The 27,508-nt window shown below is 44.7% G+C and overlaps 1 protein-coding gene across 1 annotated transcript; it reads right to left on the bottom strand.

Annotated features, from left to right (window-relative positions):
* Nucleotides 1–11,999: 11,999 nt before the first annotated feature.
* Nucleotides 12,000–26,459, bottom strand: LOC308254346 (polyunsaturated fatty acid lipoxygenase ALOX12-like). Its single transcript, XM_080680324.1, has 14 exons — nucleotides 26,043–26,459; nucleotides 25,327–25,528; nucleotides 24,203–24,284; nucleotides 23,987–24,109; nucleotides 23,767–23,870; nucleotides 23,389–23,549; nucleotides 22,094–22,237; nucleotides 20,823–21,032; nucleotides 16,334–16,420; nucleotides 15,743–15,912; nucleotides 15,119–15,240; nucleotides 13,021–13,121; nucleotides 12,729–12,899; nucleotides 12,000–12,607 (listed from the first exon to the last, which is right to left on the bottom strand). Exons 1-14 carry the CDS (start codon nucleotides 26,175–26,177, stop codon nucleotides 12,428–12,430), a joined length of 1,992 nt encoding a protein of 663 aa, XP_080536450.1. The 5' UTR covers nucleotides 26,178–26,459; the 3' UTR covers nucleotides 12,000–12,427.
* Nucleotides 26,460–27,508: the final 1,049 nt, after the last annotated feature.

Genomic DNA, 27,508 nt, shown 5'->3' with positions numbered 1-27,508 from the left:
ACTAACCGCATGTGTTAGCGGCAAAACAAATGCATTTTGCGCTGCGTTTGCTTCTCCCCCTTGCGCCTGTAAAAATGCGTGCTACAGGGCATTTGTGTTAACATGCACCACTGCACATTAGCATCAATGCAAACATGATGGAAACCTGTGTACCTTGCATTAACCCTAGCTGCGCTGCATTGCAGTACTGCACCACCCTGCAACGGCAGCACGGCTAGTGTGAACGAACCCTAATTCAGTGAGTTGAACAAAAAGATTGTATAGAAATGTGATGAACTAAAGATTTTATTACAAAATCGCTTAATTTCAGGGTTTCAGAAGTAATTGGACAAATGAACAACTGAAAATCAAATGTTCATATCTAATACTTGGATGAAACCCTTTCCTGGTAACGACAGCCTGAAGTCTTGTACTATGGACATCACCAGGTGCTGGGTTTTCTCCTTTGTAATGCTCTGCCAGGCTGTCACAGTAGGGGTATATATATAAATATCCTGCCATTTCCAGCTTTTAATAAGAAAAACTGTTGCAATGGGCATTTAAAAGTGGCACTTGGTTGTTTTTATAGAGTCCAGTGGATGCAATCTGACATTGATAATGGGCTCTTTCACACTATGTGCACTGTGGCTGTTTTTTGCCAGTAACGGAAGTGCTAGTGGTAACTACTGGTTACCCATGTTTTGCACTGCCCTAGCACCTCCCATACAAGTGTGTCTGGAAGACACAGCAATGTGCAGCTATGTGTGTTACCATAAACAAAGGGCCTGTGTGAAAGATACACAGGTTCCTATGGAGGAAAGGGGTTGTTCTCTATGGTCAGGGTGTGCCTCTGTCCCATGACTGAACTTTTTCAGATGATTTTGTTATATATATATTTTTTTTAGAAGACAAAAAATGTTATAGTAGAGCAAATTTAATCACTTGTTTTTATACTTTACTGTCATATTTTAGTAAAGAATTTAATAAGAGCATGGTACTGTTGGTTTTAGCCCAATATTAAACATGAGTGGACCAAAGAAAAGGAAAGTGGACAGTGAATGCCAAGTGTTTAAGAGGGAGTGGACAACAAAATATTTTTTCACCGAAGTCTGATCAATGCCGGTATGTCTGATATGCCAGGAAACACTTGCAGTCTTCAAAGAGTACAATCTCAGCTGTCACTTTGCCACAAAGCATGGCAACTATACTGCACAGAGGTTGATGGCTAAATTCCAGGCTCAGCAAAATGTCTTTCACAGACAAACTGCAATTCAAGAGACAACTACCAAAGCAAGTTTTATGCTATCATTCAAATTAGCAAAAGCTAGCAAACCTCTCTCTGAAGGCGAGTTTTTGAAAGAATGTATGATAGAGACAGCAGGTCTCTTGTGTCCAGAGAGCAAAGGCAAGTTTGAAAAACTCAGCTTATTACGCAGGACAGTGACTCGTCGAGTGGAACTGATTGATGAAGACTTGGCCAGCAAGTTAAATAGTAAGGCAGAGTTCTTTAAGTTTTATTCACTAGCATTGGATGAAAGTAATGACATAAAGGACACTGCTCAGCTCTTAATTTTTATCCAAGGGATTAGTGACAATTTTGAAATTAAGGAGGAGTTTTTAGCCATGGAGCCACTGAAAGGAAAAACACGGGGAGAGGACTTGTATGACCGGGTGTCTACTGTCATCGAGAAAATGAAGCTACCATGGAGTAAACTTGCTAATGTCACGACAGATGGATCTCCAAATTTAACTGGAAAAAATGTTGGACTGCTAAAAAGAATTCAGGATAAAGTGAAAGAGGAGAACCATAACCAAGATGTTATTTTTCTTCACTGTATTATTCACCAGGAATCATTGTGCAAGTCTATATTACAACTTAATCATGTTGTTAATCCAGTCGTAAAGCTTGTTAATTTCATTCGAGCAAAGGGACTTCAGCACCGTCAGTTTATTAAGTTTCTGGAGGAAACTGATGCAGATCACCACGACTTACTTTACCACTCTTGTGTCCGCTGGTTGAGTTTGGGCAAAGTTTTCCAACGAGTGTGGGAGCTCAAAGAAGAGATTGGTGCATTTTTGAAATTAAAGGGGAAGTCTGACGAATTTACTGAGCTGAGTGACAAGAATTGGCTGTGTGACTTTGCATTTGCTGTAGATATATTTTCACATTTGAATGAGCTAAATGTGAAGCTACAGGGAAAAGATCAGTATGTACATGACATGTACACTAATGTGAAAGCCTTTAAATCAAAGCTGATTTTCTTTTCCAGACAAATTTCAGACAAAGTCTTCACTCATTTTGCCACACTAGCCACACAGAAGGAGACCATCCAAAATGTGAAGAAATACAGCAAATCACTGGATGACCTGCATGCAGAATTCTGTCGTCGGTTTTCTGATGTTGAAAAAATTGACCAGTCACTTCAACTGGTGGCCTGTCCTTTGTCACAAAACCCTGAAACAGCACCAGAAGAGGTGCAACTGGAACTCATCGATCTTCAGTCTGACTTTGTCCTAAAGGAGAAATTCAGCTCTCTTGAACTAAGAGACTTTTATGCTTCACTTAATGAAGCCACTTTTCCAAATATCCAGAGGATGGCACAGAAGATACTGGTGCTGTTTGGGTCAACCTATGTTTGTGAGCAGACATTTAGCGTCAAGAACATCAACAAAGCCCCTCACAGATCCAGCTTAACTGACGAACACCTCAGATCTATCCTGAGAATAGCCACAACAAAACTAACTCCAGACTTTGATGCATTACTAAAAAAGGAGACCAACAACACTGTTCCCACTGAAGTTGATGTTTTAAAGACCAAAAACCTTTCAACCCAGTCTACATTGCCATCTATATCTACGTCCTGGGCATAATTTGGAAGTTGCACTAAAGAAAATGTTTAATTTACTGTTTACACATTTTGTTCTTTTCTATTTGTTTTAGTTTTAAATTATTTTATTATATTTAAGTTTAATTTGAAAGGCTTTTGTACCTTTCCTTTGTTAGGCAATTTTATTTTGCCTTTGCCATCTTCAATATAAGGTATGTTATTGTGCTATGATTCCTCCATTTTTTGAAGTTTCAAATTATAATAATTAGTGTTTACATTCTTCTTGTTAAAATGTTTGAAATGAATAAAACTATTGAAATAATAATAATAAAAAGACAGTACCCTTTTATGTAATGATGTTTACTTTGACTTTATATTAGTTCACACAAACACTCCATCCATGCTTTTGTTCTGGCCCTCCGGTCCACTTTAAGAACCCATTGTGGCCCTCGAGTCAAAAAGTTTGCCCACCCCTGCTCTAGGTGAACTGTATTCTTTTCCTTTCTTATTGTCCTAATTGGATTCCCCCAAAGAATGTGGAATAATGGAGGTGATAATAGTGATCTCTGTCCTAGTACTGATTTTAAGTAAAATGATTTTGGTTGATACAAGATTTCCTTTTTTTAAAAGTGTTTTTTATAATATACTAGAGGCCCGATGCACAAAATTCGTGCAAGAGTAGGCCTTCCTTCCCCCGGCTGCCAACACCGGCTTCCCTCCAGCACCCGGGACCCAGGCTTCCCTCACAGCCCCGGCTTCATCTGCAAGGTCGTCTGGAAGGACATCTGGTCTAGTTAGCATATTATGCTTTTATTATTATAGATTTGTATTGATTTTAGAGAGGAAGGGAGAGGGAGAGAGAGATAGAAACATCAATGATGAATGAGAATCACTGAACCTGGGATCCTTCAGTCTGCAGGCCGACACTCTATCTACTGAGCCAAACTGGCTAGGGCAATATAAGATTTTCAATTAATTTCTTATATGTTTTGTCATATGAAGGAAGTGTTCCTATATAGTATTTCTATTTTACTTAGATGCTTTATATGGAATGAATGCACAGTTACAACAAAATAATTTTTAGCATCTAGTTATAGAATTGTATGTGTTTTTTTCTGACTAAGGCAATAAATCATTTTATCAGAGCACTTGATATTGGCCCTCTGCAGGCTCCATGACTCCACAGTGCTTATAGTAAGTTTGCCCTTCTGCCCAGGTTCTTTGGGCAGCAGTTGATTTAGGGAAGTGCAAGGCTCTGGAGTAAGACTGTCCTTTGCCTGGGTCAGCAGGCTTCAAGTGAGAGCCCCAGAAATGAGACTTCATTTTTCTTCCCCACACCCTCCAAACCTCATTATGTCAATCTGCTTTTGGATTATTGAGACGAATATTTCCATACTCTGTATCCCTGTTTATATCACTGATTACAAGGTGTCCAATTTTTCTGGACTCTAATCTCCAAGCATTTCCACAATCCCATCAGTTCTCTTTCTCCAGTCTTGAAATTTTAATATTGTGTCCCCTGGCAGATTAAATGTTATTATAGGCTAAATTTTAATGTCCACCTTCACCCTCTCAATTCATATATTGAAATCCTAACATCCAATGTGATGGCATTGGAGTTGGGTCCTTTGGGAGATGCTTATGTCCTGAGGGTGGAGTCCTCATGAATGGGATTAGTGCCTTTATAAAAAGGCCTTAGAGAGCTTACCTGTCCCTTTGCCATGTGAGGATACAATAAGTCTACAAACTGGCAGAGGGCCCCCACCTGACTATGCCAGCATACTGATCTTAGACTTCCAGCCTCCAGAACCGTGAGAAATAAATTTGGTGGTTTATAAGCCATACAGTCTGTATTATTTTGTTATAGTAAACAGAATGGACTAAGACAGGTATCCTTGCTCCTCACTGACAATTTCTAGGTAATTTCCTCTTCCTCCTCTTTAAACATAAGCAGCTCTGAATCTCTTCATCAATTTCTACTAAGTACTATTTCACCTTGTGGTAATTCAGGGGTCCTCAAACTTTTTAAACAGGGGGCCAGTTCACTGTCCCTCAGACCGTTGGAGGGCCGGACTATAGTTTAAAAAAAAACTATGAACAAATTCCTATGCGCACTGCGGGCCCGGGACGAGTCGGCTGCTAAGTAGGACAGGCAGCGGCACCTGGCGGGCCGGATAAATGTCCTCGGCGGGCCGCATGTGGCCCGCGGGCCGTAGTTTGAGGACCCCCGATGGCCTGATGCACGAAATCTCTGCAGATAGAGTCCCTAGGTCTGGCCTCCTCACCACTTCCTCCCCTGGCTCCCTCAGCACCCAGCACCCGCTGTTGTCACCACTGGTCAACTGCCATGTTCTGTGCCACCCCCTGGTGGTCAGCGCACATCACAGCGAGTGATGGAACTCGTGCTCTCCTGGTCAAACTCCTGAGTGGACAATTTTATAGATATAGATTCTCAAATCAGTTCTCTTCATTCCTTGAAGATTTTACTTCTAGATAATGATCTCTATTTCTAATACTATTATCAGCATTCCTGATGAGTAAAAAAAAAGTTTTGATAGATTCTGCCATATCTCCCTTTTTTACAGATGAACTATCCCTATCATAAAATAGGCCAAGCCTTCCTTTTGTGAATTAGGCCCCATTACCTCTCACCAATCCAAAGACATCATACTAACTTTCCCTATGCATTACCAATCTTTCTGTCTCTCTTGGATCTTTCTCATCAGAACTAAAACATGCTGTTAATTTTCTTAATCTTAAAAGTCCCTCTATTCACATCAATTCTCCTTCCAGCTACCACATTCTTTCTCTTACAGCGAAGTCACACTTTTAAAAGGTTAAACATCCAACTTATAAAACTAGAAAAAGAACAAAAGAAAAATCCTAATAAGGGTAGGGGAGGAAATTGTGACTATAAAAACATAAAACAACACATTGGAAAACAAAGACACAGCTGAGAGAAACAAAAAAGTCAAAAATTGGTTGTCTTAGAATATCAGTATAACTGATAAACTGCTAGCAAAATGGATCAAGAAAAAAGGAATTTACAAACAGCCATATGAAAAGAAACCATCATAGCAGTTTCTGTAGATAATTAATAACAGAATATAAGAAAACTAAATGGCAATAAATTTGATGAAAAGTAAAAAAAAAAAAATAACAGAAATAGTAAGGCTAAATCTGACTGAAAAATATAGAAATCTTGAATAGCTCTATAACTATTAAAGAATATTAATATGTATTTTAAAATCTTCCCATGAAAAAATGTCAGACCTCGGTAATGTCAACAGGTGGAATTACATAAAACACTCTAGGAAAAGGTAATCCCAATCTTAGATGAAATCTCCCCCAAATAACATGAATGAGGAACACTACTCTACTTACTCCTTGGGGAAATGGCAGCCTTCTTAACAAAAACATGACAAGGATAGCTCAAGAGATAATTATAAGCCAGTTTTATTCATGAACATAGATGTGAAATATGTAAACAAAATAAGCAAATTCAATTCATAATGCTTATAGATAACTCAGTGTGTGTTTTTCAAAAGTGCAAATTGCTTTAAGATTTTAAAATAATGTAGATGTAAAGCAATTTCTATAGAAATCATAAGAGGTTTCATTTGTGGAAGTATAAAAGCTGATCCTAATTTTTATATGGAAGGCCAGAAGCCCAAGGAAAGCCAAAGTACCTCTAAAGAACAAATTGGGTGAATATGTCAGTAAAAGACAGGCTATGTTAAGTATAAAGCTGTACTAGTTATGTAAGTACAGTATATCTATTGGACAGCTAAGAATTAATTCATTCATAGATGGTGACTTAATCTATGTTGTTATAGATTATTAGGGAGGATGGGCTTTTCAACGAACAGGGCTGTGATAACTGATTATCCAGAGCAGAAAATAAAGGAATTAACTTCTAACTCCCACTGTATTAAAAAAGTAGTTCTATCATTAAGACATATCTTTAAATCACTTATGTCAATGATAATATATTGTTATCATGTAATAATTTTATGATAAATGGAGATGGCAAAATTTCCAGAGGAAAGAAAACATTACATGAGTAGCTATTTGATTTCTCTAAGGGAGTTGGTTTCAATTTAAAGATCATTCTATTAGGGAAACTAAAAGTAAAGACATTGCCTCATGCAGGTGAGATATTTAGGCAGGGAACCCAAGAGGAGAAAAGAACCATAGCAACTCAGACACATGGAAAAAGCAAATATTAGGGGGAAATGTTAAGCATGGTGGGGGCCTCAAGTATTTGAAGGGTGAACAATTTGTGCTCAGATAGTGATACTGCTCTCTATGAGGCTGGGCTTCAGGTATTCATAGGGAAGTTCTAACTGCTCATTCCGGGCCACGATTTTTCTTTCCAGGTTGTCCAGATCAGCCTGAAACTGCCTTAAAACAGCCTTGGGCTCAGGACCTGAGAAATACTCTTCTTTGTGATGCCCCAGTGGTACCTGAAGCAGAAAGAAAGGATCAATCATCTTGTAGTTCTAAGAAAAAGGGACTCAAACTCCAGTCCCTCACCCTAAAGTCTCCTTGTCAGCCATCACTCCCCTCAGAGTGCCAGAGGTCCCCTCTCACCATGTCTGGCTGTGGCTGGCTAAGGAGCCATGTATGGACATTTAAAGACAGCTGTGCCAGACATTAGGTAGTGAGCCCATCAGTGTGTCCATTGTGACATCTTCCTTGGTGGTCGGTGGGGGCATCCGCATTGGCATCCGCATTGAGCACGGGGCATTAGGGACCCAGGCAAACCAGTCAAACTGGGGGAGGAAGAATCTGGAGTCACTCAGAAACTCTGGTTTAGGACCCTAGACCCCAGCTCTCTCCCTCAAGTGTCCCCTAGCCCAGAAGCTTTCTCTCACAGACCTAGGCTTTCAGCTGTCCATACCTGGCCCGTGTTGACTGCTGCATGCTGGGCAGAGCATGTGAAGATGCACATGGTAAGGAAATGACAGAGCTGAGCTTGAGACTGGAAGGAGACAGGGAAACCTAGAGAAAAGAACAAAGCTTAGACACTGCAGTTCCAAAGGAGATAAGGAAATAAATGCTGATAGCTTGGCATGTCCATATTTTAGAACTAGTGTTCATTCATTCACTTATTGAAAAAGTAGCAGACACTATATGGGCACTGGGAATATATTGGTAAGTAAGACAGACTGTTATAGGGAAGAATGATATTAAACAGAATATCTAAGTAAAATTGCACACAGTATGTTAGATAGTAATAAGAATACTGGTGTATCACTTGGAGGTAAGACTCCACCATAGGAAAGTGGTTTACTGATTGGCCATTCAGGGCCTGGTTATAAATAATAGCTCTTGTCTATTGCCTATTGTTATCCTATGGAGGGAGTGGATGGGATTCAGGGTATTGGTGTGAAGTGTGAAGGGAGAAGGAGCTAAAGGATGATTCAAAACCGTCCCAGCTGGCCTCTGTGTAGTAGAGAGAGGAATATGAACCTAGGAAGAACTCAAGAAAAGCTATTTATTCTTTTTTTAAATATATTTTATTGATTTTTTACAGAGAGGAAGGGAGAGGGACAGAGAGGTAGAAACATCGATGAGAGAGAAACATCGATCAGCCGCCTCCTGCACACCTCCTACTGGGGATGTGCCTGCAACCAAGGTACATGCCCTTGACCGGAATCGAACCTGGGACCCTTCAGTCCGCAGGCCGACGCTCTATCCACTGAGCCAAACCGGTTAGGGCAGCTATTTATTCTTTATGGATAAAAAAATGGGGTAAGGGAGCCCAGCCAACATGGCTCAGTGGTTGAGCATCCACGGCAGCCATGGTTAGATTCCTATCAGGGCATGTGCCCAGGTTGCGGGCTTGATCCTTATTGTGGGGCATGCAGGAGGCAGCCAATCAATGATTCTCTCTCATAATTGTTGTTTCTATCTTTCTCTCCCTCACCTTTCTTTTCTGAAAAAAAAAATATATATATATATATATATGGGGCAGGGGACCTGAAGGTAGTTCACTGGTAAGGAGGGCACTTTTGCCTAAGAAACTTGAGTCCCAAGGATCATGGTACTGAGTTTGGGTTTAAGTCAAAATATATACAGTATTGAGACTATATCTAGAAATGGCCCTGTACTTGGCAGGCATGCAGGATGTCTGGATCCTCTGAGAGTGCCAGACAGTAGCAAGAAGGAGGAAAAGGGAGGGGAAGGGTGGACTGTTATGGGCTTTGCTATCCTTAAGTAAGAAAATAGACAACCATTAGGAGAGAGTCTGGCAGGGCCTGGGCAGATAGATATTCCTTACTGGTTGTGGATCTGACCTTATTGGGCCCCATGGCAGGTGAGGGGCATCTGTGAAAAGTCGTGGGATCTCTGAGGAGGACAATCCTTGGGTTTCTAGAATTGTCCTGAGTCTTAGGAGGTGGAAATGATATCCAGATGCTTCATGTGTGGAGGGAGAGGGGGTCATGTCCCCAGATGGGCAAGGCTGAGAAGGAGCTCTGGGTAGTGTGTCCAAGGAGCCCCTTGTCTTGGGAAGGATCTTACCTCATTTCTGGGCCCAGCACGGCCCCACCTCAGTGATCTCCCTACATCAGGCCTGCAGCTCAGGGTCCCCTCTCATGACGTCATCTCTGTGGTAGAAGAGGGGGACAATCCTCTCCACGTACCTGCCCAGAAGAGAAGAGAGCTGAGCTCCTTGAGAGTAGAAGGCTCTAGCTTCTGACCTCTACTACTGGTACTTCTTTCTGTGGCATTTAGCCAGCTGACTCTCATTGTACCTGCGGAGAGATCTTACAACACTTGTCTTTTGGCCATCCCCTAAATCTTTCTGAAAACTAGTTTAGAAAGAAAAAAAGCATGGATCATTAGTTTTTTTTTTTTTAAATATATTTTCTTGATTTCTTACAGAGAGGAAAGGGAGAGGATAGATAGTTAGAAACATCGATGAGAGAGAAATATCAATCAGCTGCCTCCTGCACACCTCCCACTGGGGATGTGCCTGCAACCCAGGTACATGCCCTTGACTGGAATCAAACCTGGGACCCTTCAGTCCACAGGCCGACGCTCTATCCACTGAGCCAAACCGGTCAGGGCCGGATCATTAGTTTAAGAATTCCATACACATAGCTTATAGTCTCAATGAATTGTAGACATGAAATATGTACAGATTTTACATGTCAAGTGTACCTCAAAAAGTGGCTTTCAAAAACAGAACATCTCATATAAAATAGATACAAGCATATTAGTTGAAATCTCATTTCTGGAAGTCTATACTTTAAATATAAGGGTGCACAAGGGTATACATACCAAGATGTTTATTAAACACTCATCATAGTTAATACTGAATATGAGACCATATCATAGTGTAATAATTTAAAAATACATATATGTATATTGATTTCAAAGAGGAAGGGAGAGGGAGAGATAGAAACATCAATGATAAGAAGAATCATTGATTGGCTGCCTCCTGCATGCCCCACAATGGGGATGGAGCCTGCAACCCGGGCATGTGCCCTGATTTGGAATCAAACCATGACCTCCTGGTTTGTAGGTCAATGCTCAACCACTGACCCACACAGGCTGGGCTCACGGTAAAATCTTAAAGCTAGCAAAGACAGCAGCTAGGTCTCCATCTATTGATCTCATCATCTATCGTTTGTGATGAGGGAAATTTTATTTATATACTAGAGGCCTGGTGCACGAAATTAATGCACTGGGGGGTATGTGTGTCCCTGAGCCCAGCCGGCACCCTTTCGCAGTCCAGGAGCCCCGAGATTGATTGCTCCTCAGAGGGAGGCCCTGCCCACCCACCACAGCACCAACGGTCAGTGGCCTGGGCCTCCCTTTGTGGGGTGATTGATCATGGAGCCCCCCCCCCCCCGCCCCATTGATCACCCTGCAGAGGGTGGCCTGGGCCTCCCTCTTTGGGGTGATCATGGAGCGCCCCCCTCATTGATTGCCCCACCGGTCAGTGGCCTGGGCCTCCCTCTGCGGGGCTCGTGGGGTGATGGTGGGGCCCCTGACCAATCGCGTCACAGCCACCTTTGCTGGCCTGGCACCAGTGTGTGTCATAGCGTGGTCGTCCGGATGGTCATTCTGCTGTTCGGTCCATTTGCGTATTATGCTTTTATTATTATAGAAAATTGAATTAAAATACTAAGATGAAAAACATGAATAAAATTGTGGAGCTTTCTTGGCATTGGGAATATTTAAGTAACATTTTGTTACCAAACATGGAATACTAAGTGGTTTTGGATGCCAAATCCAGGAAAAATATGTGTGTCAGGAAAAGCCTAGGGAAAGTAGACTCTGAGTAGGTTGTGAAGGTGCGTGGTCCTGCTAAATGTACTGGAGAAATAAATACACAAAACGTCACTTTGCTTCCCTACTGTATACTAAGGAAGCAGATTATAGGCCCTTTGAATAAGGTAGGGGACACAATTTTAAGAATATGAGTAAGTCATTCACTCCAAAGAAAAAGTTTGTATACTTCACTGGTAAGAGACTGGTTTGTAATAATCATTCAGGGAAATGCATGTTTGAGGAACACAGTTCTGTTCTGAGCTTGTTCCTAGCCTAGTGAAGACAGTGATCAAAGCATAACTGAGAGGGGTCATTTTGAACCCAAGACCCTGGAACTAGACAAACCGTTAGCATAATTTTGTGGTACTTTTCCATTTATTCTGTGCATATTGTTCTGAAAAGGGTGGTGAAAGAAAACATAGAACCTGGATCATAGGTAGTGACTCCAGTGGACTAAAGGGACTGGGAAAATGGCCTTGAGACATGAATTTCATGTCTATTTTGTTTGAGACTATTTGGGGAAGGAAGCCAAATGATTTTAGTCTGCTCTAGGAGCATCTTTCTTATTCCAGGGTACGTGTCTGAATAGGAGAAATAGAGGTGGAGGGAAAGTTGCGAAAGAATAGAATCAGGAATTTTTAAGTTGGCCACCAAGCATGAAGTCTAGCTCCTGGGAAAGGAGAATTAGTTGAGGTAGTTCATTTCTCCAAGAAACCTTCCCACCCACCCCTGAGAACATTCTCTGGATGTTTTCAAGTAGTGTCAGTGCCTCAGGCCAGTTTTTTGTATTTTTACATGTTGTAAACCAAAAGAAGAATATTTTGTGACATGTGAAGTTCACATTTCACTGCCCATGAATAAAGTTTTATTGGAGCACATTCATACTCATTCATTTTCATATTGACTGATTTTTTAAAAATATGTATTTTTATTGATTTCAGAGAGTAAGGAAGAGTGAGAGAGAGATAGAAACATCAATGATGATAGAGAATAATTGATCAGCTGCTTCCTACATGCCCCTTACTGGGGATCAAGCCTGCAACCTGGGCATATGCTCTTAACCAGAATTGAACCTGGGACCCTTCAGTCTGTAGGCCAATGCTCTATCCACTGAGCCAAACTGGCTAGGGCAGATATTGGCTGATTTTTGCTACAACGGGAGTTGAGTAGTTGTGACAGAGACTGTGTGGCCTACATAGCATACAATTTTTATTTGGCCTTTTACAGAAAAAGTTTGTCACGTGCGCTCACCCCCCTCCCCCACCAGTGGGATTACTGATGTAGAGAATTTATTTCGGAGAGCTGAAAGTCTCCAGGAGAAGGCACCTTAGAGCTTAGATAGTGATACTGTTCTCTATGTTGCTGGGCTTTAAGTATTCGTAGGCAAGGTCAAGTTGCTCATTCCGGGCTGTAATTTCCCTTTCCCAGTTTTCCAGATCTGTTTGGAATTGGTTTAGTACAGCTTTGGTCTTGGAGCCCGAGAAATACTTTTCTTTGTGATGCCCCAGAGGAACCTAAGAAAGAACAAAGGATCAGTCAGTTTCTAGTTTGAAGGCTGAAGCACCTTGAGCCTAGCCCCTCACTCTGATGTTCCCCTTCCGTAATCATTTCTCTTTCCCTAGAGTCCTCACTTACCATGTCTGGCTGGCGTCGACCCAGATGCCATGTGATGGTCATCTGAAGACAGGCCTGTTTGACATCAGGGAGTGAGCCCATCACTGTGGCCATTGTCACATCTTCCTTGGTGGTGGGTGGGGGCATTCGCATTGTGCATGGGGCATTAGGGACCCAGGCATACCAGTCCAGCTGGGGAAAGAAAGTACAACCTAGGATCCTGGCACTTAGGGTTTGAACCCCTATCTCTCCCTAAGGCATCCTGAGGTCCTGACACTTGCTTTCAGGGACCTGGGCTTTCAGCTGTCCATACCTGGCCCTGGTTGATGGCCCCATGCTGGGCACTGCACGTGAACACACACATGGTAAGGAAATGGCAGAGTTGATTCAGAGACTGGAAGGAGACAGGGAAACCTGGGGAGGAAAGGAACAGCATGAGAGGAGGGAAATAAAGGTTGATGTCTTGGGATGTCTGCATATTGGAATTGATGGGTGTTGGTTCATTTATTCAAATATATTTGCTTCAGACCTGATTTTCAGTTCAGGCTCAAGCAATCTAGTTTGGATACCTTAGCCAGTGGTCAGCAAACTCATTAGTCAACAGAGCCAAATATCAACAGTACAACGATTGAAATTTCTTTTGAGAGCCAAATTTTTTAAACTTAAACTTCTTCTAATGCCACTTCTTCAAAATAGACTCGCCCAAGCTGTGGTATTTTGTGGAAGAGCCACACTCAAGGGGCCAAAGAGCCGCATGTGGCTCGCAAGCCAGTTTGCCGACCACGGCCTTAGGCCAATTAACTTCTCTGACCTCAATTTCTTCACCTGCAAAGTGTAGATGATACTTACCTTATAAATGAGGCAATGTATAAAAAATTGATACAAGTGCTTAGTAAATAATAATTATTGTCATTATGGAAGGGTTGGAGGCTGAAAAGATTGACAAATCAAATATCTTCTGCTTTAAAAAATGGTTAAGAATTTAGGGTTGCTTCCCCCTATTCCCAGACAGGGAATTATAAGTGCCTGAATTATAAGGTGAGGAATAAGAGAAGTCATGGATTCCTAGTGTCACAGCCAAGAGAGGCTTTCCGAAAGTTATCCCAGGCCACCCTATAATCCTATCAGTTAAGCAGAACAAGTATAATCACTCTACTTTTATAGATAAAATGGACACAGTTGGGAAAAGGCAGAGGCTGACCTTGAACTCAGGATCCTGACTGCTAATTTCTGTTAGTTTTTAATCTTAGCATATTTCCTTTACAAGTCTGTTGGGAAAAATTGGGTAAAAGTCAGCTATGAGAACTAGGGGGAGAGAATGAGAGGCAGTTAGTTGGAGGTTAAAGTTAACATGTGAAAGTTGTATTTTCCAAATGTAGTTGATACTAGTTGGGGAAAACAGGGCCAGGCAGAGGAAGTAGAGACTTGGGGGCAAGTGGAGCCTAAGGGATGGTACTGAGATGTCCTAGAGAGTTTGGTCCTGGGAGGGTGGGGATGGTGCAGCCTCAGATTCCACAGGGAGAGGCCCCTTCAGAGCCCAGGTATTGGTTTATTGCTCACTGCATCTCCAGGGTATGGCCACAATGGCTCCCCAATAAATGTCTGTAGGTGTCCTACAGAGGCAGAGATGCTGGTGTGAAGTGTGAGGAGCAGGGACTGAAGGACGATTTGAAGCAGTCCAGGTTGGTCCATGTGTGCTAGAGAGAGGTGGATGAACCTAGGAGAGCTCAAGAAAGGCAATTTCTTCCCCAGCAGTTAAATGTGATTAGGGTATGCTGAAGATAATGACTAAGTTTTAAGTCAGTGGCTAGATCCTAGCAGGGGCGGGGCGGGGTGGGAGTGGGGAGGACAGATTGGCAAAAGGAATGTGAGCCCCGGACAGGGAACTGAGTTTAGATTTGAGCCAAAGGTACAGTACTGAGCTTGCACCTAGAATGACCTTGCATTCCTGGACCCTCTGTGTGCACTGGATAGTAGTAGCAGACAGGATAAGAGAGGAAAACCAGAGTGGGTCATTGTGGGATTTGATGGAAAAATCTTCCCATTCATATCCTCAGGCAGGAAAATAGACACCATGGGAGAGATGACTCTAGTAGGGCCTGGGCAGATCCCCCACCCACTGGCTGTGGTTCTGGACCCACTGGGCCCCATGCTGTGGCAGGTTGGAGGCATCTGTGACTAGGCAAGGGGGAAGTACATAAAAGTTGATGGTCAGGGTCTCTGAGGGGAATAATCCTTGGATTTCTAGGATGGTCCTAACACCTAGGAGGTGGGAATGGGATTCAGATACTTCATGTGTGGAAGGAGAGAGGGTAATGAGGGGTTGGGATCATGTCCCCAGAAGGGCATGGCTGATAAGGGGCTCCAAGAAGAGTGTCTGAGGAGCTTCCTTCTCTGGGGAGGGATCTCACCTCGGTCCTGGGCTTGGCACAGCCCCACCTCAGTGATCTCCCGACACCAGGCCTGTAGCTCAGGGTCCCCTCTCACGACGTCATCCCCGTGGTAGAAGAGGTGGATGATCCCTTCTACGTACCTGCCCAGAGGAGAAGGGAGCTGAGCTCCTTGAGAGTACAAGGGTCCCTCTAACCTCTACTCCTTTTCTGTGGCCTCTGTCCAACACACTCTTACTGTGTCTGAGTGTAGATCCTTCAAGACTTGTCTTTTGGGACATTCCCCAGCTCTTTCTACACATTAGCATAGAAAAGAATGAAAATGTGGGTCATTACTTCTAGAAATTCTCTATATATGGTGTAGTCATTCTTCCTGACAAAAACCCTGGTTTGTCCAGATCCCTTTCCTCATCCACAGCTATCTCAGCCGAGGCTGTCTACCCCCATCCTAGTCTATTCCTTATCAGACCGTACCTACTGTCTCCTCATTCTTCCTCTTCTCTTTCAGGATTGAGTCCTCTGCTCCTCATGTCTGAACCTTCTTTTTTCATGTTCCCTTTGCCCCATGCTAACTAACCTCAGGCCAAAGCCCCATTCTCATTGTCCCCAATGGCCCTTCCTTTCTCAGCTCCCACTCTCACCCACCGGGCAATGATCTCCCAGAGCCGTAAAGCATCATGGGCATAGAGGGCACTTGGGATTCCCAGCAGTCCTCGGTCAGCCAGATCGTCAGGAGGACAGAGGGAGCGGTAGGTCAGCTTAGCCATGGCCCGACGCATCAACTGCACATGGCCCCCTCCACCTGTGCTCACAGCCTGGGACAAAGAGATGAGAGGCCTTAAGAAGACAGAGCATAGTATACAAGAGGTTCAGATATGGGGTTCTCACATTTAATGACATTGGTATAAAGGGACAGGCTCCAGGGTTTAAGGGTCAGGACATTTACACAGGTTGGTCTGGGATTTTAAAAAAATGTTTTTATTGATTTTAAAGAGAGAAAAAGGGAGAGGGAGAGAGATACATCTATCAGCTGCCTCCTGCACATCCCCTACTGTTGATTGAGCCTACAACCAGGGCATGTGCCCTGACCAGCAATCAAATAGTCACCTCCCGGTCCATGGGACAATGCTCAACCAAATAAGCCACACCAGCCAGGTCAGTCTGGGATCTTAAAAGTGACAGGAGGTCATGCAGAGTTGGATGATTAGGTAGCCCCACATTCCATTACCTCCTTACCTTATCAAATACACCTCCATCTGAGATGAGTTGGCCCCGTCCCCGTGTGTTGATCTCCATGGTGTAGCGGGTGTGTGGGATCAGGAGCTGAATGGAGAAGGTTGGAGGGGTGGTTTATGGAGGACATGCTTGGGCCCTTCTTTATGAGGAAGTGGTGCTCAGCATGGTGGCCTCCTGTCCTCTTGATTCTTTCCTCCTTGCTAATGTCTTTGCAGGCTGGTCTCCTTCTACTTCTCTGGTCACTCATTCTCATGCTCTTTACTCCCCTGTGAGTTAGGCTTTGGAGCTAGACTGACCTGGGTTTCAATCTACACTTTGATTCTTGTCCAAGGTATTGGACCCTCTAAGTGTTAATCTATCTCCTCCCCTATCTATCACCTCATCTGCGAACAGGGGGTGATAATAGGGTTTCTTATTTCAGGAGGCAGTGGTGATGCTTAGGTGAGTGATGTATGAAGAGTGTTTAGTACACACAGAAGTCTTTAAGTCTCAACTGTATTACTTGTTTTCATTATTTCTACATTGAGTGTTTTATTTTAAAGAATCAGCTCCTTTTGATTTTCTTTTGTTATTCTATCATTTGCATCCTCGTAGCTTATAATTACCCCTCTACTCATTATCAGAGCCACACCCTTATCCTCTGGTCGCTTCACTGTTGGCTTTTAGGGGGTGAGCACCTTTCGTCAGAATGAGAGGAGCCATTCTGAGCTACCTACTTAAGCAGCGGAGGGGCTGTCGTCAAATCTGCCCAACCCCCAGTTAGGCAGTTAGGTCCCCTCTATCTTTAACAGCTTTTAAAAATATTTAGTTTTTAATTGACTTCAGAGAGGAAGGGAGAGGGAGAGAGAGATAGAAACATCAATAATGAGAGAGAACCATTGATTGGCTGCCTCCTGCATGCCCCCTACTGGGATTGAGCCTGCAACCCAGGCACATGCCCTTGGCCAAAATCGAACCTGGGACCCTTTAGTCTGCAGGCAGACGCTTTATCCACTGAGCCAAACCAGCTAGGGCAGTGGTTGGCAAACCGTGGCTCGCGAGCCACATGCGGCTCTTTGGCCCCTTGAGTGTGGCTCTTCCACAAAATACCACGTGCGGGCGCACACATACAGTACGATTGAAACTTTGTGGCCCATGCGCAGAAGTCTGTTTTCGGCCTGGGCGAGTCTATTTTGAAGAAGTGGCGTTAGAACACTCAAGGGACCAAAGAGCTGCATGTGGCTAGTGAGCCGCGGTTTGCCAACCACTGAGCTAGGGCTTTAATAGCTTTTTAAAAAATAGCTTTCCTTAGGTAAGGCCCCCTGATCCTCACATACATTTCTTTTTATCTCAGATTATTTTGTGTTCATTTCGACCCAGTTTATATACAGCTCTTCTGTAGTGTTGGTATTTATCTGAGTTGATGCTGGACATGGGGAATGTGATACCTCTGGTGTCAAGATGTCAAAGCAGCTCACAGTCTGAAACTTTTCAGAAAGTTGATGAAAGAGGCTGAGTGTCATAGAAAGTCCAAAGTCCACAGTAGGAGAGAAGATACCTGAGGACAATTAATTCCTAATAAGAGTAATAATAATTACAATTGCAAGAACTAATGGTTTTTCTAGCTTTTGGCCTGGCCTGGGTTACATTGTTATGTCATTTTATCCTTCAACAACCCATGGTGGAGCTCCTGTTGTCCTCATTTAGAGACGAGGACACTGAAGCAAGCCTCTGGTCAGTTCTGAGGACAGGATTCAGGATTAGATGCTGGCAGTCTGAATCCAGAGCCTGCCTACATTTACAGGTTAGTTCTCCTGTGTGTCCTGATAACAGCTCAGCGGTTTGCCAGGAGATGAAGCTGTTTTGGTGACTGGATGGAGGTGTGGAGAGGGATGAACTAGTAAAGGGGGGTGAGTAGCAGACTGTGAGGGAGGAGCATGATGAGGTCAGTAAAATCCAAGATTCTATTAATCACACTGGGTTCCATCTTGTCTATTTTACCCCAGACTTAATGAGGCCATAGCTACTATTGGGCAGGTTTTGGGGTCAAGGTGTAAACCCCCAGCTTGAAACACAGTTCAGTTCTCCTTACCCAGGTATTCATTTGCATATCTTGCCCACACCTCAAACTCCGTGGACCTAACATTGAACATCTTGTGTTTGCTTCCAAACTGGCTTCCTCTCATGACTTTGCTGTTTTTGACAGTTGCTCTGGTTCATGTATTAGTGTTGTCCCTTCTCTACCATGTTCCCTGTATCTAAAGTGTCATCAAGATTTTGAGAATACTTTCAAGCAAGCACAAGTCTTACTTTGCTGCCTTGTGCCTAGCAGTAGACACTGAAATCCTCTTTTATAAAATTACAACCCACCCATCCTGTGGACTCTTAGGTGTTACAGCTTAGACCTGTGACCTTTCCCTTTTCACTCTTATTCACAGGCATGTGCACCTGCTGTTTCCTCCAAGTCTTTAATCTGTTTTCTTGTCATTCCTGTAACCACCCTGCATGCCTTTCTCCACCTATTTCCTGGGCAGGTATAAGTAACCTACTGGGGTGCTCTCCTTGCCTTTTGATCAATTCCTACAGCAGACTCCTCACTTGGGGTGGGACATTCTCCACCAATACTAAAGTGTTTATAGGCTGTTTCGTGATTTCAAATTCTAGTTCCAGATATTATTCACTGGTTGGTTCTTATGGGCATCACTTTTCTTCCTGGATAAACAATAAATCTCCCAAGATAGGAGCAAGGATTTTGTTTACTAACAACAGTCCAGCAGTACTCCAGGCTCATTGCTAGATTGTCAGGTCTCTGGAATTTCAGAGGGTTCCCTTATAACATGTCCTGAAGAAACATTAGGTGACTTGATGAAATTAAAATATAAGTCTTAACTGTATTACAAAGCCACGGTTCTTAAAACAGCCTGGTACTGGTACAAGAACAGACATATAGATCAATGGAATAGAATAGAGAACCCAGAAATTGACCCAAACCACTATGCCCAATTAATATTTGACAAAGGAGGCATGAACATACAATGGAGTCAAGACAGTCTCTTCAACAAATGGTGTTGGGAAAATTGGACAGATACATGCAAAAAAATGAAACTAGATCACCAACTTTCACCACACACAAAAATAAATTCAAAATGGATAAAGGACTTAAACATAAGACAGGAAACCATAAAAATACTAGAGGAATCCACAGGCAGAAAAATCTCAGACATATGCCGAAGAAACTTCTTCACTGATACTGCCCCTAGGGCAATGGAAACTAAAGAGAAAATAAACAAATGGGACTACATGAAAATAAAAAGCTTTTGCACAGCAAAGGAAACAATCAATAAAAAACAAGAAAGCCCACTGCATGGGAGAACATATTTGCCAATGATATCAATGATAAAGGTTTAATCTCCAACATTTACAGAGAACTTATACAACTTAACAAAAAGAAGATAAACAACCCAATCAAAAAATGGGCAACTGATCTAAATAGACACTTTTTGAAAGAAGACAGAAGGAAGGCCAAGAGACATATAAAAATCTGCTCAAAGTCACTAATCATCAGAGAGATGCAAATCAAAACAACAATGCGGTACCATCTTACACCTGTCAGAATGGCTATCATCAACAAATCAACAAACAACAAGTGTTGGTGAGGATGCGGAGAAAAAGGAACTCTTTTGCACTGCTGGTGGGAATGCAGTCTGGTGCAGCCACTATGGAGAACAGTATGGAGTTTCCTCAAAAAACTAAAAATGGAACTTCCATTTGACCCAGTGATCCCACTTCTAGGAATATATCCCAAGAAACTGGAAACATGAATCAGAAAGGATATATGCACCCCTATGTTCATAGCAGCACAATTCACCATAGCTAAGATTTGGAAACAGCCTAAGTGCCCATCAGCAGATGAGTGGATTAAAAAACTGTGGTATATCTACACAATGGAATACTATGCTGCAGTAAAAAAGAAGGAGTTCCTACCATTTGCAACAACATGGATGGAGATGGAGAGTATTATGTTAAGTGAAATAAGCCAGGCAGAGAAAGATAAATATCACTCATTTGTGGAATATAATGAATGGCATAGACTGATGAACAAGAACAGAACTAGAGACTGAGAAACGTCAACGAGAAACTCAAACCTCAGAGAAGGAGGGGGTCGGTGGGAGTAAGGTGGAGAGATCAACCAAGGGACTTGTGTGCATGCATATGAGCCTAATCAATGGACACAGACAACAGGTGGGTGTGGCATGAGTGGGGGGGTGGGGGTTAATGGGGGAATAAGGACACATATGTATAAAAATAATAAAATAATAAAATAAAAAATAAAAAAATAATAAAAAATATAGAAAAGAAATTGTGAGGTAACCAGAAAAAAAAATAAGTCTTAAAATATGGATACAGTCTTCCTTCTACTCTTCCCTCTTTCTTTCACAAATTGGTATAAACAGTTTTTGCTGCTGTAGTATCATTTGAGATTGGCCAGCATGGAGGGTAGAGGATTTACCTTGAAGACAGGGTGCAGTCCTGGGAGGCACCTCATGGTGGCGACAGCGATGACTTCAGCCACCAGATGAGTGTTCAGCAAGTGATATTGGAGCTGGTGCAGTTGGAAATCTGAATTTCGAACCCAGGACTTTGCCAGGAGCCAGGCAAGTGGAGGATCCGAAGGCAGAAACAGTGATGGGGTGGGGGAGCTGGGGTTGGGAGGCTGGATCTGGGAAAAAGAAATTGAACATTTACTGAACTTCTACTTTATGAATGATGCTATGGTCACCATTCCCGGGGAAACAGAGAGGACTGAGTAAGGTTATTCTTTTCCAGGAAGTTATACTCTAGAAGGAGGAATGAGGACCCTTCCACCCTGCCTCTCACTGGCTGTGCGGCCATATGAGTGCCGAGTCGTGATGGTCAGGTTGAATGCAGGAGAGTCAGAAGCAGGAGCCCAGTAAGGAGATTCTAACAGTGGTTTGGGAGAAATGTGGTGAGGTTCTGAGTTAGGGTGGGGGGATTGAAAGGAGAAGCTGGCCCTAACCGGTTTGGCTCAGTGGCTAGAGCGTCAGTCTGCAGACTGAAGGGTCCCAAGTTCCATTCGGGTCAAGGGCATGTACCTTGGTTGCGGGCACATCCCCAGTAAGGGGTGTGCAGGAGGCAGCAGATCGATATTTCTCTCTCATCGATGTTTTTAACTCTCTATCCCTTTCCCTTCCTCTCTGTAAAAAATAAATAAAATATATTAAAAAAAAAAAGAAAAAAGGAAAGGAGAAGCCGGATGTGTGAGAAAAATTGACAGTATTTGCTGACTGCTGAGAACTTTGGGAGAAAAGATATTCAGGAAACAATATGTATTTAGAGTCAAGGCTACTGAGAGAGTAAGTAGTGATTCTCAAAGTGTGTTCCCAAACCAGCAGCATTAGCATCACTTTGGAACTTGTTAGCAAGGCAAATTCTCAGTCCCCACCCGTGATCTACTGAATCAGAAAATCTGGTGGTGGACCCAGAACCTGTGTTTTAACTAGGTGGTTCTAACGCACACTAAAGTTTGAGAACCACTGAGTACAGGGTGAGAACTCCAAGAGGCCATTATGACTCTTGAACTGGTACCTCCAGTTGGGTGAGTCAGGGAAAACCAGGCTGTAAGCAAAGACTGACATGAGGACAGGTCTCACTGTGTGAGGATGGAGTTTGGGAGCCAAGAGCCAGAGGGCTGGGTCCCTGGGAGCAGAGGTTGGATGAACAGAGAGCAGTGATGGGAGGCAGATGCCCCAGGTGCCTCACCTGGATAACCATGGGCAGCAGTTTCCCACTGGGTTCCATCTTTAGCATGACAAGGGGGGCAGCCAGGTACTGCTGCTCTTCTCGGATCACATTGGCTGGAATTCCATCCAGAAGGATGCAGTCAGCCTCAAACAGGGAACCCTTCTGGGGAACAGAGGAACATATCCATGATTAGAGTTCAAGATCTACTCCTAGGGGAACAGGGCAAAGGGGGAAAGATAGTTAAAGACATTTATCTTTTATTAACTAATATCACCCCAATAAATTTAATTAAAAATAAAGATATTTATATACTTCTTGCCATTATCCTAATCAGTACTAGAGTTCTATTGGCAGAACCAGAGCTTCTTGTCCAATTCCTCTCATTTTATTTTTATTAATCCTCACCTGGGGATATTTTTCCATTAATTTTTAGAGAGAGTGGAAGGGAGTGGGAAAGACAGAGAGAAACATTGATGTGAGAAAGACACATTGATTGGTTGCCTCCTGCACACACCCTGACCAGAGCCAGAGAACCTACGTGCCCTTGACCACACTTGAACCCGGGAACCTGAGTCTGTGGGCAGACACTCTATCCACTGAGCCAAACCAGCCGGGGTTCCAAATCCTCTCATTTTAAATAAATGAAGAAACAACCTAGTGTGGGTTGATGGCTTGTGCAGGCTTTGTGGTAGCAGGTGTGGGTTTAGAACCTGGCCTCTCAGTCCAGTTTGTATTGTAGGCATTGCAAACTCTCCCATTGTCAAGATGGCTGTGCCCCTTCCCCAGCATCCCCCAGCGCTCTGCTCCCTGTGTTGGGCGCCCATCAGCTCAGCAAACACTGTTTCACTCACTGTCCAAATCTCACCTCCTCTGCCAAGTAATCCACAGAGGTTCCCAGACACATGCACACGGACATGCTCACATCCTGCTTTGTTCATCTGCCTTATATCCAGCTCATCCTTTCTGTATCCAGCTTTCCTCCTCCCCGAAACCTCCTCAGTTCTCCCCACCTGACAGTGCATTCTTCATCCTTCTTGCTGCCCAAGAACACTGGTGTTGGGAGCACTGACATCAGCCAGGGAATGTCATGTCCCAGTTAACATCTTTGGCCCCACTGTATGTGCCTTGGACATCTATGCTAGGAGTTCCTCATAGTTTCTCCTACATATTTTATCGTCTCGGGGTTTTTTCCAGCACAGGATTCTGCATTCAGGGATAGTGGGTTACCATAGCCTCCTTCCTTCCTTTGGTCCCTCCCCTTTACCACTTCTTCCCACACCGACAAGAAGCCAATAAAAGGCTGGAGGGAGTACCTGGAGTTCTTTCTCCAACTGGCCCCGAAGCTCTTCCATTCCTGAGGGCAACACCAGCCGGGAGGGCAGAGAGGTGGAGCGTCTCAACAGCATGGGGTTGGCGCCATTGAGGAACTGGTAGCCAAAAAGCTCATCATCCTGCCAGCGCTGGTGAACCTTCTCTGTGGAGTCAGAGTGGGGGTTAGGAGGAGGATTTAAAAAAAAATTGATATATTTTATTGGTTAATAAAATTATATAGGTTTCAGGTGTATAATTCTATAATACTTCATCTGTATACTGTATGTTCATCACCCCAAAGAGAAGGAATATATTCACCACAACTCACTGTCCCTCCTCCAGCCAGTCAAGGGGTTATAGACACCTGGGGAACCACTGACCAGCCAGGGAGCTCTTCTGGCCCCAGAAGATCTGATCAAAATCCTCCAGTTGATTCCAGGAGCTCAGGAGGGTGTAAACACGCTTGAGAGCCATCTCCAGTGCCCTAGGACAGGCATTGAGGCATGAACCCATTTGCTGATTCCTCAGCCCCTCACTATTTACCACCATTCTTGGGTCTCCCAGCCCTTACTCTACTCTGAGCTCCAGGCTTTTCCTCACCCAGCCTTCAGTGTCCACTCAAAGTCCAGCCTCTTCTTCTCGTGGAATCTCGTATTTGGAGGTAGATCATCCTCACTGCCTGCAGCTATTGTCAGGGGTAACCCCTCCTTCCAGGTGGCCCAACTAGGACATGGGGACAGGGTTCAGGTCAGTGATGTGGGTAGGGTCAGGGGATGGGGGGGTGAAACTTGGGGCCTAATATGGGTGGGTGGTCACCAGTATATTTGTTGTCTTTCCTTCAGTTCCTTCTCTCGATGTTTCTGGAACACATCCGATGCATTGTCTCCTGCCAGGCGGGCTGGGGAGACATGAAGACAATTGGCCACACAGTTTTGTGTGGTCCTGTGCTGTTTGTCCTCACCGTCCTTTTTGTATCGTAGTCCATGTGTTCAGTTGTGCTCTGTTGCTTTTATCCCCGGCTGTGCCTCAGTTCATTGAGTCCCCAGACACATTTATCCCAACTCTGCACTCCTGGTCTCACTTACCTCAGCCCTCATCTCTTGCCTTGAGGCCAAAGTGTCATGTTTGCCACCATTTTCTTGTCCCTTAAAATTCATCTTTCCCTACCTGATCCTATTTCATCAATAGCTATGGTTGGATAAATCACCTGGATTAAGGTGATAACATCTTAATCACCCCTATGCCCATATCTTTTTTTCTACTATATATTTGGTAAATATTCACTTCTTGAACCTCACCTGCCACACCTCAATAGCTCTATGTGTTTCTATATTTACTGGCTTCTTCCTACTCTTATCACTACTTATACCTATACCAAAACCATACATTTCATATTTCCAACCTTATTTGTTCTTGCCCTCATTGTCTCTGTATTCCTCTCTCATTTCCCACAGCAACTATTTCAATATTTGCTGTCCTCACTCATCCCCACCCCAGTCAGAGTGCTCCCTGCCCTCACAGGTGTCTTTCCATGTTTTCACAGCCAAACCAGCTCTTCATGTCATATCATTTTTTGCTTCCCTTCCCTGCCTCCTCTCAGAGGTCCCATGTGCTAGCCTTACCTGTCCCTGCCCTAACTTGTTCCCAGTCACACGGAGATCTCCTTTCCCCTTTACTTTGGCTCTTCTGTTTCCCAGCATGGCTGCACCTCCCATCCCCTATCCCTCACATTCTTGGAAGGTGGGATCTACACATCACTCATTTCCCTGTCCAGGCCCACTTCCACTCTTTTTAATTCTATGTATAACTTTCCCCCATCTCTCTCTTGCCCACCCTTAACCTCCCGAGGACGCACTTTTTCAAGCCTCAGTGCAATTCTCCTCCCCCCACCCCCACTAATCCCTTGGCCATGCTCCCACTTCCCTAAGGCGGCCCCTCACCGGTGCCCTCAGGCAGGGTCAGCAGGCCGTTGCCCTGCACCCAGCGGTAGCAGGGGAAGGCGGCCTCCTCTAAGGCTCCTGGGCCCTGCACGGTGATGCGGTCGCAGAACCAGGCGTCGTCCACCAAGGAGTGGTGTTTGCGCAACTTCACGAACTGCAGTGGCCCCAAGTCCTCAGGAACTTCCTGCTCAAACTCCTCCACCTGTGGGGACCAGAACCCGGTGAGAACTAGTAGCGGGGACCTGGGAGAGGACGTTTAACTGAGATGCGGGGTCCACTCTGGAGCCAGGTGACAAGGCTTCCAGGGACAGCATTGCCTCCTCCCAACACCCGCGCTGTGGGTTTCAGATGCTCCATCTCACTGGGAAGACCTGGAAGGCGGGGCGAGGCCCTGAGTGACTTGAATTGAACGCAGAGCATCATCACCTACCCCGTCCACTCACAGCTCTCACCGCGCCCGCGCTCTTGGAGGACCTTCCCTTTGACCATTCACCCCAGGACACTGGCCTGGGGTCAACTGGGAAAGTAGTAGAGGCTGCGAGGACCACGGTCGGTGGGGGAGGGAGAAAGGGGTTGAGCCCAGCCCCACCTCTCCCCTCTTAGGGGCAGGCGTCCCAACTCCTGGAAGTTCCAATGGGCTCCTTCGAGCTGTTACTAGCCCCCAGCCTCCTGCCGTGAGCCCGGCGGGGATAGGGGTCCCAGCTACCCGCGCTGACCTGGCCCTGCACTGGCCGCAGCTGCAGCTCCAGCTCTGCCTCCCCGCGCTCCCCGACCAGCCACAGCTGCACGCGGTTGAACGACCCGGAGAAGAGCCAGGCCCCGGTGGCCACGCAGATGCGGTAGCGGCCCATGGCGGGACTCTAGTAGCCAAGGCGATGGGGAGCCGCGTCCTGCGATTCTCAGGACCACTCAGGGCCACGGGCGGGAGTACAGAAGCTCTAGGGCCAGTTTGGGTCTTTAAAGACTAGAAGCCAGATGCACGAAGATTCGTGCAAGAATTGGCCTTCCTTCCCCTGGCTGCCAGCACGAGGCGGGCTCGCTCCAGCAGCCTGTGCAGCGAGGCAGAGGTGGCAAGCCCTGTGCGCTCTGGCGCTGCTTCCTCCTCGCCCTCCTTCTCTGGAGAGTTCTTCTGTGCAGCGCTGGCGCTCCCGGGGAGGCCTGAGGGGAAGAGGTGGGCGGAGCGAGGCAGGGGGGAGGATTGGAGAGGTTGGGTGTGGTTAGTGCGTTTCACTTTCCCATTGTGAAAGTGGGATGCAACTGGCCCCCTTCCTCATCCTCTTCCTCCTCTGCCCACTCTCCACGCCCATCGCCCTTCCCCTCTTGATTTGGCGAGATAGGGAGGAGGGAGATCTGATAATTTGGGTTACTGTGTAGGTGGCCTCTTTCATCTATTCAAAACAAAGCTGAGCCACCTGCCACTGTCACCAACTTCGCCTCTTGGCTGGCCCGGGGCTGCTCCAACTCTAGGGTTTTGTTTACCAGAGCAGCTGGGCAGAGGTGGGGTAAGGGTAGAGGGAGACGCCAGACACCGGGAGCTACGACCTCAGGCACCAGAGGGTTGCCTCTGAGGCCGGGGGCTGGTGATACTTTCTCCCCTCTCTACTGTACTATGAGGTCACAGGGCAGTTGGGGTGAATACCCAAGAACAGTAATCCAAGCTACTGCAGGAGCTAAATGAGTTAATGTTTAAAACACTTAGAACAGTGCCTGGCACATAGTCCTTGTATGTATTAGCTGCTAGTATTATTTGCAGAGTGGAAACAATTTCCAACTGAATGCCAGCATCACTCCTCCAGAAATGCCTCTGTCTTTGCCTTTGGCTCTTCTGTTTTTTGTCAGGGGTAACCCCTCCTTCCAGGTGGCCCAACTAGGACATGGGGACAGGGTTCAGGTCAGTGATGTGGGTAGGGACATGGAGAAACCACATATTGTTTCTCCATGTCCCTCCAGGTCCCAGGTCTCACTACTCCAGACCCTTCCTCCCACTTTTCCTCTTTTCCTCTTTAAGTTCACACATTATGTTGGGGGGAAAATAATTAAAAACAGTTTCCCAATCCTGAAAAACCTCTCCATGAAGGTAGTAAAGAAAGAGAATGGATTTATTATTTTTTTAAAAATATTTTTATTTATTTAGAGGGGAAGGGAGAGGGAGAGAAAGATGGAAACATCAATGATGAGAGAG

This window comes from Plecotus auritus (genome assembly GCF_963455305.1).
Source record: "Plecotus auritus genome assembly, chromosome: 7".
Classification (NCBI taxonomy): domain Eukaryota; kingdom Metazoa; phylum Chordata; class Mammalia; order Chiroptera; family Vespertilionidae; genus Plecotus; species Plecotus auritus.
Note: the sequence above shows the minus strand (reverse complement) of the source record. Positions and strands in the feature narration are given on the sequence as shown.

Bases quoted from the DNA above. Each gene is read 5' to 3' on its own strand.
- LOC308254346 (XM_080680324.1), bottom strand. From the start codon at position 26,177: ATGGGCCGCTACCGCATCTGCGTGGCCACCGGGGCCTGGCTCTTCTCC. The intron at 22,238-23,388 runs GTACTCCCTCCA...TCTGTTCCCCAG, and splicing joins AGTTGGAGAAAGAACTCCAG to AAGGGTTCCCTGTTTGAGGC. The intron at 21,033-22,093 runs GTGAGGCACCTG...TCTTTTTCCCAG, and splicing joins TGCTGCCCATGGTTATCCAG to ATCCAGCCTCCCAACCCCAG.